Source organism: Salvia splendens, chromosome 8 (assembly GCF_004379255.2).
Source record: "Salvia splendens isolate huo1 chromosome 8, SspV2, whole genome shotgun sequence".
NCBI lineage: Eukaryota > Viridiplantae > Streptophyta > Magnoliopsida > Lamiales > Lamiaceae > Salvia > Salvia splendens.
In genome coordinates this window covers 34,375,251-34,393,210 of record NC_056039.1, presented here as the reverse complement: position 1 = coordinate 34,393,210, position 17,960 = coordinate 34,375,251, and the positions used below count along the sequence as shown (strand labels likewise).

At 36.5% G+C, this 17,960-nt stretch overlaps 4 protein-coding genes and 1 pseudogene across 5 annotated transcripts; 4 read left to right on the top strand and 1 right to left on the bottom strand.

Moving 5' to 3' along the window:
• Window positions 1-3,481: 3,481 nt before the first annotated feature.
• Window positions 3,482-6,657, top strand: LOC121745639 (2,3-bisphosphoglycerate-independent phosphoglycerate mutase-like). Its single transcript, XM_042139624.1, has 10 exons — window positions 3,482-3,634; window positions 3,813-3,986; window positions 4,068-4,195; window positions 4,445-4,595; window positions 4,715-4,918; window positions 5,028-5,452; window positions 5,568-5,760; window positions 5,856-5,951; window positions 6,110-6,265; window positions 6,364-6,657. Exons 2-10 carry the CDS (start codon window positions 3,825-3,827, stop codon window positions 6,526-6,528), a joined length of 1,680 nt encoding a protein of 559 aa, XP_041995558.1. The 5' UTR covers window positions 3,482-3,634; window positions 3,813-3,824; the 3' UTR covers window positions 6,529-6,657.
• Window positions 6,658-7,136: 479 nt separating this feature from the next.
• On the top strand, window positions 7,137-10,165 carry LOC121745521 (RNA polymerase II subunit 5-mediating protein homolog). The gene is made up of 9 exons (XM_042139468.1): window positions 7,137-7,472; window positions 7,575-7,634; window positions 7,818-7,985; window positions 8,185-8,257; window positions 8,514-8,746; window positions 8,897-8,930; window positions 9,207-9,319; window positions 9,485-9,602; window positions 9,946-10,165. The coding sequence occupies exons 1-8, from the start codon at window positions 7,275-7,277 to the stop codon at window positions 9,599-9,601; spliced, it is 996 nt and encodes a 331-aa protein (XP_041995402.1). The 5' UTR covers window positions 7,137-7,274; the 3' UTR covers window position 9,602; window positions 9,946-10,165.
• On the bottom strand, window positions 9,959-12,295 carry LOC121746151 (annotated as a pseudogene).
• On the top strand, window positions 11,341-14,386 carry LOC121745608 (reticulon-like protein B8). 2 transcript variants are annotated; one of them, XM_042139576.1, is made up of 6 exons: window positions 11,341-11,638; window positions 12,738-12,926; window positions 13,019-13,199; window positions 13,280-13,421; window positions 13,790-13,859; window positions 14,017-14,386. In XM_042139576.1, the coding sequence occupies exons 2-6, from the start codon at window positions 12,743-12,745 to the stop codon at window positions 14,187-14,189; spliced, it is 750 nt and encodes a 249-aa protein (XP_041995510.1). In that variant the 5' UTR covers window positions 11,341-11,638; window positions 12,738-12,742; the 3' UTR covers window positions 14,190-14,386. The 2 variants fall into 2 exon arrangements, with proteins under 2 accessions (XP_041995510.1, XP_041995511.1); XM_042139577.1 differs by lacking the exon at window positions 11,341-11,638 and adding an exon at window positions 11,670-12,031.
• A 288-nt stretch (window positions 14,387-14,674) lies between these two features.
• Window positions 14,675-16,216, top strand: LOC121745607 (F-box/kelch-repeat protein At3g23880-like). The gene is made up of 2 exons (XM_042139575.1): window positions 14,675-15,145; window positions 15,596-16,216. The coding sequence occupies exons 1-2, from the start codon at window positions 14,675-14,677 to the stop codon at window positions 16,214-16,216; spliced, it is 1,092 nt and encodes a 363-aa protein (XP_041995509.1).
• The last annotated feature ends 1,744 nt before the right edge of the window (window positions 16,217-17,960 follow it).

The following is a 17,960-nucleotide window of genomic DNA, read 5'->3' as shown; positions in this document are numbered from 1 at the left end:
ATTATCCTTATTAATTAAGTTAATTACTAAACTATGCTCCTTACAAAAATTAGCATCTTTTTCAAGCTAAACTCCTTACAAAAAATAGCATATTTTTAGCCTCAAGCTAAACTCCTTACAAAAAATAACATATTTTCAGGCTAAACTCCTTACTTATCAAAAAAATGTATATTTATTTTACCAAAAAAAGTATTTTATCTTGGTATTCTATTTTTGTAAGCATTGATTATTTTGGTCAAAATTTATGAATAAGCATTGATTATTTTGGACAAATTCTATGTGAAAATATTTTATCAAGTGCCAAATTTTGTATGTTCAAATTTTTTGAAGTTTAAAGCGTTTGTGGATTGAACAAAATCGTATATTTTTATTTTTAAAAAAATAAATTGCCTTCAAGTATTACGTAATTATAATTATAATATAATATAATGAAAATAAAGTGGGAACAACAAATGACATCAACAAAAATCATAACATGATTTAATAGGAAAATGACGTCTTTCAATACAACAACATAAGTAAAACCAACACATATTTTGGTTTAGGGTTAGAAATTTTGATGGTTTAAATTGTATTTTGCTAAAATTAACTAGGCTTCCATGATAAATAACATAGAATTTTGGGTACTTACAAATATGAGTGAAACATAGGATTTTCAGTGGGCTTTGTGCGAGCCAAATATAAAACACGGGCTATTAAATTTGGTAACATAACTACCAAACACACAAATAAACCCAGATTAATCCTTTATCTAGGCGTAATATAGCTATCAAACGGCCCCTTATAGTGCTCGTTACAACCGGCCAATTTCAGATGAATATACATGAAAGGAAAATAATAAAAAGCTTGCTTTAAGAAAAGTTGGACTACCAAACCTTATTTCAAATTTAAATTTAGTTCCCTCACATTCCTTAGACTTATTGTAAAAAACAAAATGCATTTTCAAGAGAACAAGTAGTGGTATGGCTATTTTTATCTCATTTAAACTGATCCAAATATTTGAATTTTAAGAGAATTTATATTCAAACGGTTCGAAATATCTAAAATTTTGCATTTGACATCCAAGTCTAATTTTTTTGTTATAACAAAATATAAACTGAACCAAAAAATAGTTGTTACTAAAATTTCCCAAAAAATTCTGAAATAAAAAAACTTGTATATCAAGTTAATAATAATATTTAAATAAAATATTATTTGAATTAAAAAATAATTATTTCTGAAAATTTTGAAAACCCCAATTTGAGCTGCAATTTTAAATTTTGGAAAAAAAGGATTATGTTTGATCCAATTCGAAAACCAGAACCAAATTTAACATTTTCATTTCGATTTGATACGACTAGTGTTACCACCCGTGCTATGCACGGGACAAAAGATTTTCAAATAATAAAGATATGTTTAATAGATTAAAATAATTAATATAGAGAAAATAATTTAAAAATATACTTTTAAGAATATGAATTAATTAAAAATAGTATTAATAAGATATGTACAAATAAAGGAAAATATATTCCTAAATACAAAAAAAATTATTTGAACAAATAAATTCACTTTCATCAAAATTAAATTCAATACATGATAATATTCATAACATAATATTTTGCAAAAGCATAAAAAAGAAATATAACTCAAAGTAATAAAAACATTATCTTACCTAGTAGAAATAAATCAAAATCAACTTAATTATAACTAATGAATACAAATTGTAAACAATTACAAAAATATCATTATATATACTTTATAAAAAAAAGAATAATGATCCTACTATAATTTTGATACCTAAATTTGGTTAGTAGTATCATATTCAATACAAACACTTTAGTTATGCAATTTTCTAAGAAACTAACATATAAAATGGGATATTGTTCATAATTTTTATTGAAAAATTCACATAATCGCAATTAAAATAAATAATTATGAATCCCTGTAAAAAGTCATACTTGATATTGTTCTTAAACAACTTAATAAATAGAATGTACCAAAAGTTATGTATAATTCATTTGATTGAGATACACATTCTTTATTTCTCTCAAAACTGTAACGCCGAAAAAAATGATGTTAACGTGCTCCAAGTTAACAAAGAGAAGACACCAAATGTTATGTACACTATTACAATATTAAATAATTTAATACAATAAATTTATTATTATATTTTTTTATGTTAAATTAGTAACTTAACATTCTCAACTAATCAACTAAAATGAGAAGTTTTTTTTTATTATGCTTGAAAACCCTCCATTATGATAGTTGGCATGTTTCCCTTGGGAATGTCTAAGTCATGTAAGCATTTTATAAAATGAGTTTCGAATTATAAAGTAAAAGTTCTAAATTTATATAAATACTACTATAAATTTGTAACGGTTATGCCAATTACTCCCTCTGTCCCTGAAAAGTACGAACTACTATAATCTTTTTTAGTCCACCTCTTTAAAAGTATGAACTTTCTAAATTTGAAAACTCTTTTCTCTCTAACAGTGGGACTCATTCTACATTAACAATTTTCTTCTGCAACTAATACCCTAAATCTAAAGTAGCGCCTCTACATCTTTCTCACTCATCTCACCGCCGCCGCCTCACACACCTCGCCGCCTTACCTGCTCGCCTGCACAGCCGCATCGCCGACGAGCAACGCCAACGCCTTCCTCCATTCCCTCATTTCCTTCTCTCTCCTCTCTAATATGTGGAACCCGCTGAACAGCTTCCGCCGCCACCAGGCACCTCTTCTTGTCCGTCGGCCCACACCGCCAGAGCAGTACCTCCAGCCTGTGCCCCTTCAAAACCCAACCTTGCCTCCGCTTCACCGCAAGCTCCCTCATTTCTCGACTCTGGCGCTTTTCTCTTTTCCTCTCCTTTTTCTTATTCTCCAGCGGGTAAAGATTGGATATTTGAATGAATCCGCCGACGCCGCTGTACTTCTCTCTCTCCCTCCTCTTCTTTTTCGTCTTCTCAACTTTCCTCCCATCTCTCTGGCTCCGGATCCCACGTTTTCTCTCGGCCAGCCACAGCCTTGCTGCCACCGCCCCGTCTCCCTCATCCTGCCCCCTCTCGTCGGAGCTGTCGTCGGATTCCAAGCACCCTGCTATGATGCAATAAAAAAATCAAAATATCAGTCCACAAAAATGGAGAATCAATTAATGGTGTGTCTATATAAATGTCAAACTTCTTGGAGAAGCCATTTTTTCCTATATTTTATTGTACCAATTTTTATCCAATAATATTTGCTTTTTTATTTACCCAATTTATAATTTTTCCGCCCAAAAGTGTGCCGCATGGCAACCAAAAAACACTATCTTTATATATTTAATATTTATTATAGATTATAGATTCGATTATTTAAATCAAAGATATTTGCTCCATAAAATAAAGTTATCAAGAAAATAGGTTTCAACTACTCAATAATTTACTCATTTCTTTTAATACTCCTATTATCTCTTCACGAAAAGACAAAAAAAAAGAGATACGGTGTCACGTGTACATTTGTCTAGAAATTCCACGTTCAAACTCTTAGACCTTAGCTCTACACTCTTCCAGAAACCTAGCTCGCAACAGAAATCTTTTGATCACAAATGGAGTGTTTCACACAAATTTCAAAGCATTTCTTCTTCAATCATCGATATCTATCTCCTTGCAAAAGCAGGCAATTCTCTCTCTCTCTCTCTCTATGTATGCATGCATATGTATCTAACGATACTCTCATAGCATATGCATAATGAATTTATGCTATGAGAGTATCGTTAATTCCGATTGATGATCTAGATACTTACATGTATATGTTTGATGATGAAATACAAAATGATTCGTTTATGTTTGAGCAGAAAAGCAGAGGAATGGGGAGCTCGGGCTTTTCATGGAAGTTGAAGGATCATCCGAAATTGGCGAAGGGGAAAACCGTGGCGGTGGTGGTTTTGGATGGCTGGGGAGAGGCTAACCCTAACCAGTACAATTGCATCCATGTTGCCGACACCCCAACCATGGATTCTCTCAAAAAAGTAGGCATGTTTTTGTTAATTTGTGCAATTATTGTGCCAGGAAGAAGTATGTGTGGTTGAATTGTGTTTTTTTTGGTAAAGGGGGCGCCGGAGAGGTGGAGGTTGGTGAAGGCGCACGGGACGGCGGTGGGGCTTCCCTCAGATGATGATATGGGGAACAGTGAGGTTGGACACAATGCTCTTGGTGCTGGCCGTATCTATGCACAAGGGTCAGATACTCAGATATATGTATACTTCTCATAATTTTCTGTTTTTAGTGTTAAGCTAAATTTGAAGGGAAGTTCATTATGATAGATGAAGCTTTAGTTATTTATGTTGGTGAGTTGTCGTAGGTTTTAGTTATTACTTCTTCGGCAGATTTATTTCTTTTGGGGATTCTGTGATACGATCACTAATGGAAACAGGTAGAACTTTAAGGAAATGTGCACTAACATCTTGTCCTATCACGGCCAATGTAGGGCGAAGCTTGTGGATATTGCTCTGGAAACGGGTAAAATCTACGAGGGGGAAGGTTTCAAGTATATTAAAGAATCCTTCGTAGATGGGATGCTTCACCTCATTGGATTATTAAGTGATGGAGGTGTTCACTCTAGGTTCGACCAGTTGCAGGTATCTCTGTTTCGCATATTTCAGCATACTGCGAAGTGGATGGCCTTTCTCTGTCTGTGGTTCCATGATTTTGTAATGATAATGGAAGTAATTGTGGGTGTATTACTCTTGTGATGTAGTTGCTGCTTAAGGGTGCCAGTGAGCATGGTGCTAAAAGAATCCGAGTTCATATTCTCACCGATGGACGTGATGTGTCGGATGGATCCAGTGTTGGCTTTGTGGAAAGTCTTGAAAATGATCTAGCAAAGCTCTGTGAGAAAGGCATTGATGCCAAGATTGCATCTGGTGGAGGGCGTATGTATGTTACAATGGATCGTTATGAGGTACACCCTTGTTCATTTTATATCCTCGATTTTCCTTGTAAATGCACATTTCTGTTTTAGCATAATGAGTTCCTCCTATTTCACAACACCATGTTCCTTTAATTTGCAGAATGACTGGGACGTCGTGAAACGAGGTTGGGATGCTCAGGTGCTTGGAGAAGCACCCCACAAGTTTAAGAGTGCTCTTGAAGCCGTGAAGAAGCTTAGAGAGTCTCCTGGCGCAAATGATCAATTCTTACCTCCATTTGTTATCGTCGATGACAACGGGAAGGCAGTCGGGCCAATTGTTGACGGTGATGCAGTTGTAACTTTCAACTTTAGGGCCGATCGTATGGTCATGTTGGCCAAGGCACTTGACTATGAAAAATTCGATAAATTTGACCGTGTTAGATTTCCTAAAATACGTTATACTGGGATGCTTCAGTATGATGGTGAACTGAAACTTCCTAGTCATTATCTTGTTTCTCCTCCAGAGATTGAAAGAACCTCTGGAGAATATTTGGTGCACAATGGCATCCGTACTTTCGCATGCAGGCAAGTTGTTAGGCGCTATTGTTTATTCCTACTCCTACTCTTGTTATGATTGAAGAAATTTCAATTTCGATTAAATGAGCTAGTGATATCATATATGCCCTGGTTTTGCTAACAGTGAAACGGTTAAATTTGGTCACGTCACATTTTTCTGGAATGGGAACCGGTCCGGATGCTTCAACCCGGATATGGAAGAATATGTTGAAATCCCAAGTGATATTGGAATAAGCTTCAATGCCAAGCCAAAGATGAAGGCCTTGGAGATTGCTGAGAAAGCGAGGGGTGCCATACTCAGCCGCAAATTTGACCAGGTGATTCATCGAGCCTCGTTCTGTGGTTAATTGCTGATGAATAATATTTCGACATAGGAAGCTTATGATTTTAATGAGGCATGCTTGCTGTTAAGGTACGTGTCAACCTCCCTAACGGCGACATGGTTGGACACACGGGTGATGTTCAAGCAACAATCGTAGCTTGCAAGGCCGCTGATGAAGCTGTGAAGGTGAGTTTATTGCGAGTATGACAAATATTTGTGTAAAAGTTGCTGCAATGCGCAAAGATGCATTATGGTATAGTGTGTAGTTTAGTGATCTTTGTAAGTTATAGTAACATTTTTCTCTTATATGGCTCTCTAGATCGAACTGCTAACTATTTTTGCAGATGATACTGGATGCAATCGAGCAAGTTGGTGGTATCTACGTTGTGACCGCTGATCATGGTAATGCCGAGGTTATGGTGAAGCGCAACAAAAAAGGCGAACCCCTTCTCGACAAGGATGGCAACGTTCAAATCCTCACCTCTCACACTCTACAACCCGTAAGTAAGCAGACCCGTTACTTTTACATTTACCAACTAAGCTGCGTTTCATTCGTCACATATGATGATCTTCTATGAGGTATGACCACCTTGTGTAGGTTCCTATTGCTATTGGGGGCCCAGGGTTGGCTCCGGGTGTTAGGTTCTGCCAAGACCTTCCCGGTGCCGGGCTAGCTAACGTGGCAGCGACTGTGATGAACCTGCACGGTTTTGAGGCACCGAGCGATTACGAGCCAACCCTTATCGAGGTTTACGACGAGTAGTAGAGCTGTGCTTCACCAATTTTCATCGGTGCATCATTTTTGGGATGAAGCCCCTGCTAGCCTGCTATTATGTATAACAACTGTTACTATGATTTTACAATAAAGTGGTGGAAATTTGGTTCTTATCTATTGCAACTTCTCTTTTTTTTAGTATTCACCGTCTATAATCCTTTATACATATATAGTATATTTTTTGTAAAATTGCGATGATTTATCTTCTTTCTTGGCTAAAATGTTAGAAGTAGGCGCTATGCCGCTATGAATGCCAAAATTTTATAAGTAATTTTCATAAATGAGTAAAATCTTGAGTACATGTTAGACTATTTATCATCGTAAGTCATAACGCTTCGAAATAATTTATTATAAAATTTAAATAGAGGATAACGTGACCATGAAGAGGCATATAAAATAAAAACAACAATATAAATTTAATGTTCAATAAACAAATAATGCATGTTATATCAGATTTAATATTTACAAAATTCCACAAGTAAAATGGGCCTAATTTAAATACCGTCAGGCCCTCAACCTTTGGAGCCCACGTTTATATTTTATTTTAGTTTGATGAGAATTAATTAAATGGAATAAAAACGTTGAAGGTTTGAACATTTGCAGAAGAAACAGAATGAGCAGAGTGAGGTGAGGTCGAATAGTGTGTAGTTGGGTTAGAGAGATTATTCGACGAGAAACCATTGGTTTCGGTACTTTCTATTCAAGTGCATCGTTATTGAGCTGTTGACAGTTGGATGGCGAAGAAGGGGACAGTGATGCAGCTATCCTCCGTTTTTCCGGAGGAGGAGGTGCAGAAGGCGTCTATGCGGGTGCAGGACACAATCACCGAGCGCCGTCGCGAGCTAGAAAAACTCAGGAGCTTCATGGACGACAACACCGGCTTAATCAACCTCGTTCGGAAACTTCCTGACGAAACTCACCACGATATCATGGTCTCTCTTATCTATCATTATATGCGTGCTTCTTAGTAACCCTAGCTTGATACTGGTGTTGCTGAACTATGATTGGTGATTGCCTTTTCTGTTGATTGGCAGGTTCCGTTTGGGCAGGCAGCTTTTTTTCCTGGCCGAATGACTAACCCTAATAAATTTTTGGTATTTCTATTTCCCCCAATTAGGAGATCCTAGTTCTCACCTTTGCTTATACGATTTCATATATTGCGTTTACTTCAAATGGTGATTAATGATTTTCTGTAATCCGTGATGCTTAACCAGATAGGAGTATTTCCTAAGCGTTTATGGTAGTTTGATTTTTCAGTGATTCGAGTGCGAATGCAGGTCCTTTTAGGGGAAGGCTACCATGCTGAAAGATCAGCCAAACAAACAGTTGAGATCTTGAAAAGACGAGGAGAAGCTATAGAGTCCCAAATCGAATCTCTGAACGCTATAATGCAGGACTTGAAGCTTGAGGCTTCATTCTTTGATAAGACAGCCCATGAATCAGCGGTAAGTCAGTTGATTCTGTGAGAAATCATCTTCTTGTTTTGGGTGAAGTCGCTCTCTGATATTATTTGTTTTCTAGTTTGTGTGTTGAAGTGTAATGCTGCTGAAAGCTTTCATATGTGGTTAAATGTCTTTACTATCTACTGACATTAGACTTCTTTCATATTGAACTTACATTTAGTTCGTTGATTGTATTTGGCAGGAAGGTGTAGTAGAAATCAGGGAAGATTACATTGAGGATGAGGAAGCTCCTTCCGGCACAGCACCTACATCAGGCAAGTTTCCACTATCTTTTTTGATTTTGCCTTTTTCTTAAGGAAAAAGTACGACCAATAAATTTCCATTACGATTGGGACTCTATGAAAGTCAGCTTTCTCCTAGAGCTTATCATTTGTCGAAAGAAAAGGTGAATGTCGTATTTATTTGCCATCCTTGGATCTGCTTTATGCTGGCGATTTAGATGAATTTAGCCACATTTCAGTATTGTGTATGAGGAGATGAACCAGGACTCGTTATTACCTACAATTCCAGGGTATAAAAGATCTGGTTTGGCTCCTCCTGTCAAGGTGGATAATGGGGAAGCTGTAGTTGAAGATGAAGAATACGCGCGCATATTAGCACGGATGGCTGAACTTGAAAAAGAGGAGGAAGAAGCTGAAGAGGCAAGTGGATCCGATGAGGACGAAAAGTTACAAAATGAACATGACAACGCCCTCAGGCCTGACTCTACTGATCGAACCAATCAAGAATTTAGGAGTATTACGGTATGATGATCCATAGGATTCAGTTAGTTCCTTTCCTACAGCTTCTGTAATTATTTCTTCCCACTTCACTTTACTCAGCACTTTTGCCTATCAACTTACTAAATTCTTCACAAAATTTTGTTAATATTTTTGTGGTCTTTTGTGATTCAGCCTGCAACTCGGGAGGCACCATTAGTATCTAAAGGTAAATGTCATCTATATATATATATATACAAGGAGCAGAGTGGCACCCTCAACCCCCTAGTGCTTACATTTACTTTTTACACTGCTGTGGTCGATGTTATGCATTATTCAACTTCTTTCACTACTAGGAAATACATTTATATTGTTGAAATTCCATTCGTTTTGTTTCTTTACTCCCCCCCTGAGTCTTCGCCATGTACTTCTTTCCAGTTATATTTAATTAGTTATGTTGTCCATTGGAATCAATTTCTTTTGACTCTTGATGGTACTCATCCAGGGGGTGCATCTCATGGAGATCCTCCAGCACACAATAATGCTGTGGTAAGCAAGGATTCCGAACTACCGAAAGACGAAAAGAAGATCTTATCTCCTTTCCCAGCCAGCAACACAGTATATTTTCACTTCTCCTTTTCATCTACTCCTTAATGCTCACCTTACGTAAATTGTAATATATCTTTATTTGAGTTTTAGATGATAAAGCAAAGTTAGGCAGAACTACAATTCCCATTTCACCCTAATCCCTCTCTCCCTCTCTCATATTTTACTGCTTTACAGGCCTTCACTGGTTCGATCGTTGAGCATACTCATAACATCGGAGGGAATGCACCGCAACAGCAGGGTGGTGCTCGGAGCTCAAAACCTGTTTCGAGGTTTAAGATGCAGAGAAAATAGTGTGAGATTCTGAACTCGATTCTGTGTCTAAATTTTGTGTTTGATAGATTTTATAGACCTAGAAAACACCATCATTTTTCATCTTAGATGGACTTTGGTGATTTTTGGTTTTTCCTTTGTGCAATTTCTTTTGGGAGGTTTAGTAGTACATTTTTTTTCTGCGTTTTGACCTCTCAATACTGGGTTAGGCTACTTGCAAATTTTATTTATAACTATTGCTTTTGTGTGGTTTTATAAAATTAAGACGATTCCCTAAAATAAATAGATGAAATAGATAATCAAGTTAAGAAGGTATGTCGTTTTTATTCACATATCTTGATCAAATTAAGCACTGTACAATGCAGAGTTGAAATCTTCTTAGGCAACGCTGAATGAGCTCGCTGCACTCTCGACGAATTTCCTGGCTCCCTTGAACCACCGCTTGTCACCAGCTTGCGCCTTACAGATGTAGAGCTTCCCGTCCTTCGCGGTGGCGCTGATCAGCTGGTGCTTCCCACCTTCGTCCCTCGTCAGCCGTTCTTGTCAGCACCGACAAGTAGTAGTACTGTTTTCTGTCAACCGTGGGGGTCGAGGTCTCTAATATGTTTGCAGTTGCAACCGTACCGGAATCAAACCCACCCTGCACATTATTTTTAAATTTTTAAAAGATTTTTTAGTTCTGGAATGGAGAAATATTTTGATATGAAGTAATGGAATTATGATTTTGGTAGTGTTTGAAGATGATACCTCAGAATCTGTTTGACCAAAGTAGGCCTGTTTCCCTAGGAGATATTCCACCTGAAAATTTTTATTGCCTCACATTTAAATTTTAAGATTGAAGGAGAAATGTTATATCACTACCAATTAAAATTATCCATAAATATTGTATCCGCCTTTATATTGTTGTATCCATAATTATATCACTACCAATATTGTATCCATAAATTATCCCTACTTAATTATCACTACCAATATCACTACCAATATTGGTAGTGATATTGTATCTATAATTATCACTACCAATATTGTATCCATAAATTAAAATTATCCATAAATATTGTATCCGCCTTTATTTTATTTTATTTATTATTATGTTAAAAAGCCATTTGCTCTTTTAAGAACCAATATTTGGTCCATTTTAGACCTAAAATAGTACTCCTAGGGATAATCTATGGATACAATATTGGTACTTGATATGGCAAATAACCCTACGGAATGGAGAAATATTCTATCTGCCTTTATATCTGACTAAAAAAATACCCTATTAGGTAGTAGTATGACGTTTTAAAATTTTCATCAAATTAAATAAATTTTGCTATAATTATGTAGAATGACCTTGTACTCCGTATTTTAAACAGTTTTAGTTTACAATTTGGATAATTTATGGATAATTCTATGCTAAGAAAAATATTCTTTATTATTTCAAATTCAAAAGTAGAATAGAACTGTCAACTTCAAGAATTATGCTTGATGACTCTTCTCACGTCAAATATCAACATCTTTGATTCAAATAAATCCACAAATGGGCGCCCATTTTCAAATAATTAGGTGAATTTATACGCTACATTTCATATACTTACAATTTAACAGATATGGATGGGGGTAACATTTCCATAATTATCTTTTTAACTTTACCATTTTTCCAAATATATCAGTAGTAGTGCTAATATGGAGTAATACAATTGATAGTACAATCATTTTACCAAAACATTAACTATGTTTATATGATCATTAATTGTGATTATATAGGTAGGAACAAAAACATGCTAGATAATTAACACTGCTAGTTGTAGCGTTTGGCACTGTACTGTGTGCAAACACACACAAATCTATGTGTATATATGTTGCATCAATGGCTGGTAATTCACAGAAGCTCCAATTCGTGGCACTCTAAATTATTGATTCCGATTCCCTCGAAAAGTAATTGACGGCAGTAAAAGAATCTCACACTTATCGAAATTTGCTTTTTGCTGTCGTTTATAAAAGCAGCTCCCTTTTGCAATCAAGATTTGTTTTTTATTGCATTTTGAAGTGTTTGATCTTCACATTGGGCGTCAGGTAAAAGTTTCTGATTGAATTATTGCTTTGGTTGATTCCACTGGCTTCTTATGATTTTAGGGATTTTGGAGTAATTTGATTTATGGCTGAAAACTCAAATCGGGTCAAGTTATACTTGTTCAAGCTGATTCTGTAGTTATTGTATTTGGTATTTAGCTGATGTTATGTGTGACTCTTGTTGTGGATTTTGTAATAATATTGAACTTAGTTTGATATTGTTCATATTTCTTGGTGGGGTGGTATGTTTGGGGCTGTGGTGTAGAGGGTTGAAAGTTGGTACATATTTGGTATTTCGTTGCTGTTTTGTGCAATTCTGTTTGTGGGTTTTGTAAAAGTTTTGAACTTGGTTTGATATTGTTCATATTTCTTCTTGGTGGGGTGGGGTGGTAGTTGGTACATAGTTTTTGACCCTTTCCAATGAGTAGTTTGTATTCCTTGCATTTGTTGATTTCATTTCTCTTAACTCTGTATCTAGTGTTTGTTCTTTAGGTTTGTTTTTGGCATCTTGAATCTACATTGGCTGAATTATGAGTATGATGAATCAATTGCAGCTTTACTATGCAGAATTTGTTGATTTTGCAATGCCCTTTTTTCGTATTGAGCTACTGCAATTTTCAAGATTCTAAATAACGACCCTTTCCTCAGTGTTTGTTGCATTGTGATTGAGATAGTACTTTTGTATGTAGTATCTTGTAGTATTATTGTTGCATTTCACTTTGCACGATTTTTAATTTTGGAGGTTGAAAATGGTTATATTGGTATATGGATATGAATATCTTGGTGGATTTGTTGTATGCTAGAAACATGAATCCTTCATAAGTTCTGGTTTAGGACGAGATATGCCTTTGTATGCACTAATGTTGTACTAGTATTGTTTTCAATTTGTTTTGTTGATTTTAGGCCGCAGGTTTATATTTGTTTGAAATAGGACGTACCTTAGATGCAGTTTTTTTAGCTCTTTCTAAGTTGTTGAAATCTTGATGGACTTGTTATGTCTTAAAAACACGATTGCGTTAATTATGTCTTGATCTGAGCTTCATATACGAAGAAGATTTGCAGAAATGGTACTCTCTCAATGGTTTAGTTGTGATTTGATTAGGAAAAATGCCCGAGGGAATAACAGCCGAGGCTCTGATGAGCAATATCATGGAGACGTTTTCAGATAGCGCATCAAAAAACAAATCTGTGTCGTTCTTTGAAGAGGAGAGGTCGAATTCTGTAACTTATCGTTTCAACAGATTGTTTGGGCGCGAAAAGCCGGTCCACCATCTTTTAGGAGGTGGAAAATGTAAGATTTTTCTTATAACAATAATGCCCACCTTTTGCTATAACCGTGTAGCTCTCTCTATCTCAAGTGACGTTGATTGCTTAAACGTGCAGCTGCTGACGTGCTGCTGTGGAGGAACAAGAAGATCTCAGCCGGTGTTCTAACTTCTGCCACGGCTGTTTGGGTGCTTTTCGAATGGCTGAATTACAACTTCCTTACACTCATGAGCTTCGCTCTGATTCTCGGGATGCTCGCTCAATTCGTCTGGAAGAATGCTTCCGGCTTCCTGAATAGGTGATGGTTCTCAAAATGTGGAGTTTGTTTTTTATGACATTATTTGATCCGTAACAGAAGTAACATTTGTGTCTTGACAGATCCCCATCTAAGCTGCCTCATCTTGTTTTGCCCGAGGAGGTCTTTGTCAACATCGGCAAGGCGATAGGATCTGAGGTGAATCATGGTTTGAGATTCTTGCAGGATGTTGCCTCTGGAGGAAACATTAAACACTTTCTAGCGGTAAGTTTGCTCGATTTTGATATGAATGTTCGTGTTTAGTTTGCTTCGCTCCTCTGTCGGTCTCTTTGATGGAGAAGGGGTCAAACTCCGCTTCAGTAACTTTTTATAGCATTCCGTTTTGCAACTTTGAGTCGTTGCAATTAAAATGCCACATTCCAATAGTTTGCAATTTTCACACTTGTTACGACTCTTGGATTGGTATATCCGGAGAACTTGGTGGAGAAATTGCGAAAGATTGAAAAGTTGTGTCGTGATTGCGACGATTGAAAATTCATGTGGCGGGACAAAAGGCATTAAATCCGACAATCAACCGTTTCTCGTAAATAAAAGGATTCAATATGAATCGAAACGTTGATGTTTTAACGCAGGCTATTGCTAGCTTGTGGGCTGCTGCCGTAATAGGAAGCTGGTTTAATTTCTTGACCGTGATATACATCGGTAAGCCAATTGTGTTAATTTCTTATCTAAAACACATTTTCCGTGCTTTAGATATACCACGAATTTGATATGTTAGATGTTTTAGAGCGCGTTGTTCTCACACCTTTTGAGATTTAATCTTAATTCGTTCGTATTTACTGGGAATCGACTACCTAAGGTTTCGTTGCTGCCCACACATTGCCCATCTTGTACGAGAGATATGATGACCAAGTTGATGCGTTCGTCTACAACATGCTCGGGCAGCTCCAGCAGAACTACCGGAAGCTGAACTCCGGTGTCCTCAGCCGAATCCCCAAGGGCAAGGTGGTGAGGGCAAAGAAGGCTGAGTAGATCTTGAAGCCACAAGGCATGATTTCTACTTTGAATAACATATATCTCTGTTAATTCCTACTTTTGTATTCCAAGTTTTTATACAATGTTTATTTAGTTATAGAATGTTTGGAAATATTATTTGGATTTGGTGACCAGACAATGTTGGAATGATAAGTCGTTAGATAGTTAAATGTGAAGAAGCTAAATTGCTGTTTTTTTTAGTGTCAAATAATTTAAATTCCAGTAATAAAATTGATAAAAATCACAAATTTCGACCACAGATAATTTTATTAAAATTCTTCACCTATCAACTCTAAAATGAACAGAAAACTCAACCCTCCAAATACATGTACATTGAAATGAGAGAGAGGGAGACAAATTTGCAAGTTAGTTGCAATAAAACTCTAAATCATGTCCATTTACCATCAAAAAAAGATTTACATCTATATATATATATATATATATATATGTGTGTGTACACACCATTAAAGAATATAGAGAGGATGAGTCTACCACAAGATGTAATCACAGAGATCCTGTCAAGAACACCGGCAACATCACTCCTCCGATTCAAATGCGTCTGCAAATCATGGCACAAGATCATCAACGATCCCGCATTCATCCTCAAACACCACCAAACCATCTCACGCTTGCCCGAATCCGAGGTGGTGATGATCAGCCGCCGCAGCAACGCCACCAACAGGCGAGTCTTCTCGCTGCTGAGGAACCCCGCCGACGTCGTTGATCTCGACCTCCCCACGTTACTCAACGACATGTTCGGCCACGTCCGCCTCATCGGCCCATGCAACGGCGTCGTCTGCCTCTACGGGTATTATGACAATATCGAGCTCTGGAATCCGACGATCAGGTGCTTTAAGAAGATTCCGTCGTCGGAGCTGCAACGCCCCCCGAATTCTAAGATTCGGGGAGGCGATCTCGGCCTCGGGTTTGACCCTACGACCCAAGATATCAAGGTACTTTTGATGTATTAACACTTTAACAGGGCATGTGATAACTTCGCCTTTAAATGGGCCCATATTAAAATTTGATTTGCCCGGCCCACACACTTATAAGCCCGGGATGGAGTCATATTATTGGGCATGTGACCAATTTCAGGTTGGTTGGGCCTACCAACCGTATAAATGCAAATCTCATGGAGGGCCCAACAAATCTTAAATGACATATGAATATTTGTCAAAAACCGAGCCCATTGGGCCAAACCAGATCGGGCCGGAAAAAAATTCGACAACAAATTTCTAACCCAACCCAAAAATTACTTTACGTGTCGAAATGTATGGGCCAAGTTAGTTTGTTATTGAGTCCGATTATTTTTGAAAGCTCTATAAAAAAGTATACAGTAAAACAAATGAATATAAAAAAAAAATATGGGTATTTCTTTATTTAGAAATGTTATTTTGGTACAGGTATTGCAGATTCTATATTGTGTTTCAATGGATTCCCAAATAGCTTATCAAGTTGAAATATACTCATCAAGAAAGAACTGTTGGAAGAAATTGGAAACGTATGTGCCAGCAAATATCATGTGCTATAATCTATGGAGCATGGTGTACAAAAACCAAAAATATTGTTGGTGGGCCCAAGATAAAAATAACGTTGAGGTGATACTTTCATTTAATATGGTTGATGAGGTGTTCGAAACGACAGAATTGCCCTCCGACGTTGAGCCACTCGGAGGGCAACATAGGACAACTCGGGCAATCGTGCCACTAAAGGAGTGGCTGGTTTTGATTGTGTATCGACAGAGAGAAGATGAGAAGGTTTTTGATATGTGGATATTGAAGGAGGTCGGAGGAGGAGGAGGAGGAGGTGAGGCTTGGAGTAAGTTGATGAGCATGGGGCCAATCCGGGGAGTGGAGAAGGTGCTGGGGTTGTGGAATACGTACGAGTGCATGTTTGAGAGTGGGACGGGAGAGATGGTTCTGTATAACCGCGTTACTCAGGAAACGAAGAATCTTGGGATATATGGTAAGCGGAGTAAGTTGGAGGTGGTTGTTATGACAGAGAGCTTGTTTTCGATGGATTAAGTCATACGAGGAATCTTCATCTGGTGTGGATGCGAAAAGATACTCATTATAGAAAATGTTACTTGTAGAAAGAATTCAACCTATTCATCTTCGTCTCATAAATTCACTCTGTCTCTATATACATATATAAGCTTTAACAATCCCATGCCCGGTCCAGACCCATATTCAAGCAACCGAGTCATATTTTACGGTAGCGTAACTACTTGATAGGTTAGCAGTTCCGGTTACTTTTGTACACTCGTTTTGTAAAAATGATACTAATAAATATTAGTTCAAGTGGAGAAATGGTAAAGTAAGAGGGAGAATAATGTAGAGAAGTGTTCTCTACATTATTCTCCCTCTTACTTTACCATTAATCTCCATTAATTGTCTTATTTTTTCATTTTTGTCCATCTCCATTAATTATCTCATTTTACTTCTAGTAAGTGAAATACATATCCCATTAATTCATTTAATTCACAATTATAACAATTAAATACTAAGTATAAAAATATACCTCACATTCTACTAACTTTTTTCCTCTTGTTCTTAATAAAGTCAACTAATTACTTAAAACCAACCGTGGTAAAAAATGAGGAAGTATTAGTTTTAAAACATTTACTATTTGAAAACATATTTATAAATTTATTAGATTTTTAACATTTAATACCATAAATTTTTGAAAGAAAATATTACTGAGATTTTCCAAATGAAGTAAAGATTCAAAATGTACAAAAATAGTTCGTATATTTATTGCATATATGCGTATATTTTATTTTGAATTATAGAAACATGGCTTTAATTCTAGAAACTATAAGATATATACAAAGCCATAATTGTAATAAGATGTATAAAGAAACTATAACGTATATAAAGTCACATTTTGCCATTTCGATCCGTCTCACAATAAAAATCACATTTCACTTTTACTATAAACGGTAAACCCACATTCTACCAACCAATTCTACTCATATTTTAGTGAACCCATAGTCCACTAACTCACTTTCACCTTCCACACCGGGGAGACGGGGCTGGTGAGCTTCCCTAAGATCGTGTTCGGTGAGGGATTACAAATCGTGGCGGCTGTAAGTTCGTGATGCCCAAAATTACGGATGTGGAATGGAAGCACGAGAATGTTTTTTTAGAGTCAATCAGGATTATGAGCCTAATATTTACGGCAGCCTTGCTCAGGTTAACTACTTGGTTGGATTTGTTTAAGCCTGCCGAATTAGCTTACAAAGCGTTTACTGAAATTCAACCTATTCATCTTCATCTCCAAATTCACTCACCTATCTTCAATAATAACTCTTTACAAAATCTTTACTTAAGGAATCATGTTATATACAAAAACTACTAATCCACTTGGGTAGCGTTGTAAAATATTTACTAGTTACTATCCATTATCTAGGATCATGTATATATGTATATAATGTAATTGTACCCTTTTGAGTAAGAGTTTATAATTCTAAAATTTATTCTACATCCTTCCATGTTATTTCCCATTTAACAAATTATATTTATTTGATTGACACATACACTTAATTTTGTTGAAAGGACCCACAACCTTTGTGGTGTGACCCAATGGGCTAATTTGGCATCAATTGCTTAATCCGCCCAAATATGTTTATTGCATTTAATTTTTATCACCTCAAACTTTATTAGTTGTTTTTTCATCCTTCAAAGACTTTTTTGTTAGTATCATTATATTAACTACATCCATAAATTCAAGCGACATAGCTTACTAATTGAAATGTTAAAACAATAA

Coding starts and splice junctions, on each gene's coding strand:
- LOC121745639 (XM_042139624.1), top strand. CDS start 3,825: ATGGGGAGCTCGGGCTTTTCATGGAAGTTGAAGGATCATCCGAAATTG. Junction 4,596..4,714: donor CTAGGTTCGACCAGTTGCAG/GTATCTCTGTTT, acceptor CTTGTGATGTAG/TTGCTGCTTAAGGGTGCCAG. Junction 4,919..5,027: donor TTACAATGGATCGTTATGAG/GTACACCCTTGT, acceptor TTTAATTTGCAG/AATGACTGGGACGTCGTGAA.
- LOC121745521 (XM_042139468.1), top strand. CDS start 7,275: ATGGCGAAGAAGGGGACAGTGATGCAGCTATCCTCCGTTTTTCCGGAG. Junction 8,747..8,896: donor AAGAATTTAGGAGTATTACG/GTATGATGATCC, acceptor TTTGTGATTCAG/CCTGCAACTCGGGAGGCACC. Junction 9,320..9,484: donor CTTTCCCAGCCAGCAACACA/GTATATTTTCAC, acceptor ACTGCTTTACAG/GCCTTCACTGGTTCGATCGT.
- LOC121745608 (XM_042139576.1), top strand. CDS start 12,743: ATGCCCGAGGGAATAACAGCCGAGGCTCTGATGAGCAATATCATGGAG. Junction 13,200..13,279: donor GCTTCCGGCTTCCTGAATAG/GTGATGGTTCTC, acceptor GTGTCTTGACAG/ATCCCCATCTAAGCTGCCTC. Junction 13,860..14,016: donor CTTGACCGTGATATACATCG/GTAAGCCAATTG, acceptor CGACTACCTAAG/GTTTCGTTGCTGCCCACACA.
- LOC121745607 (XM_042139575.1), top strand. CDS start 14,675: ATGAGTCTACCACAAGATGTAATCACAGAGATCCTGTCAAGAACACCG. Junction 15,146..15,595: donor CTACGACCCAAGATATCAAG/GTACTTTTGATG, acceptor ATTTTGGTACAG/GTATTGCAGATTCTATATTG.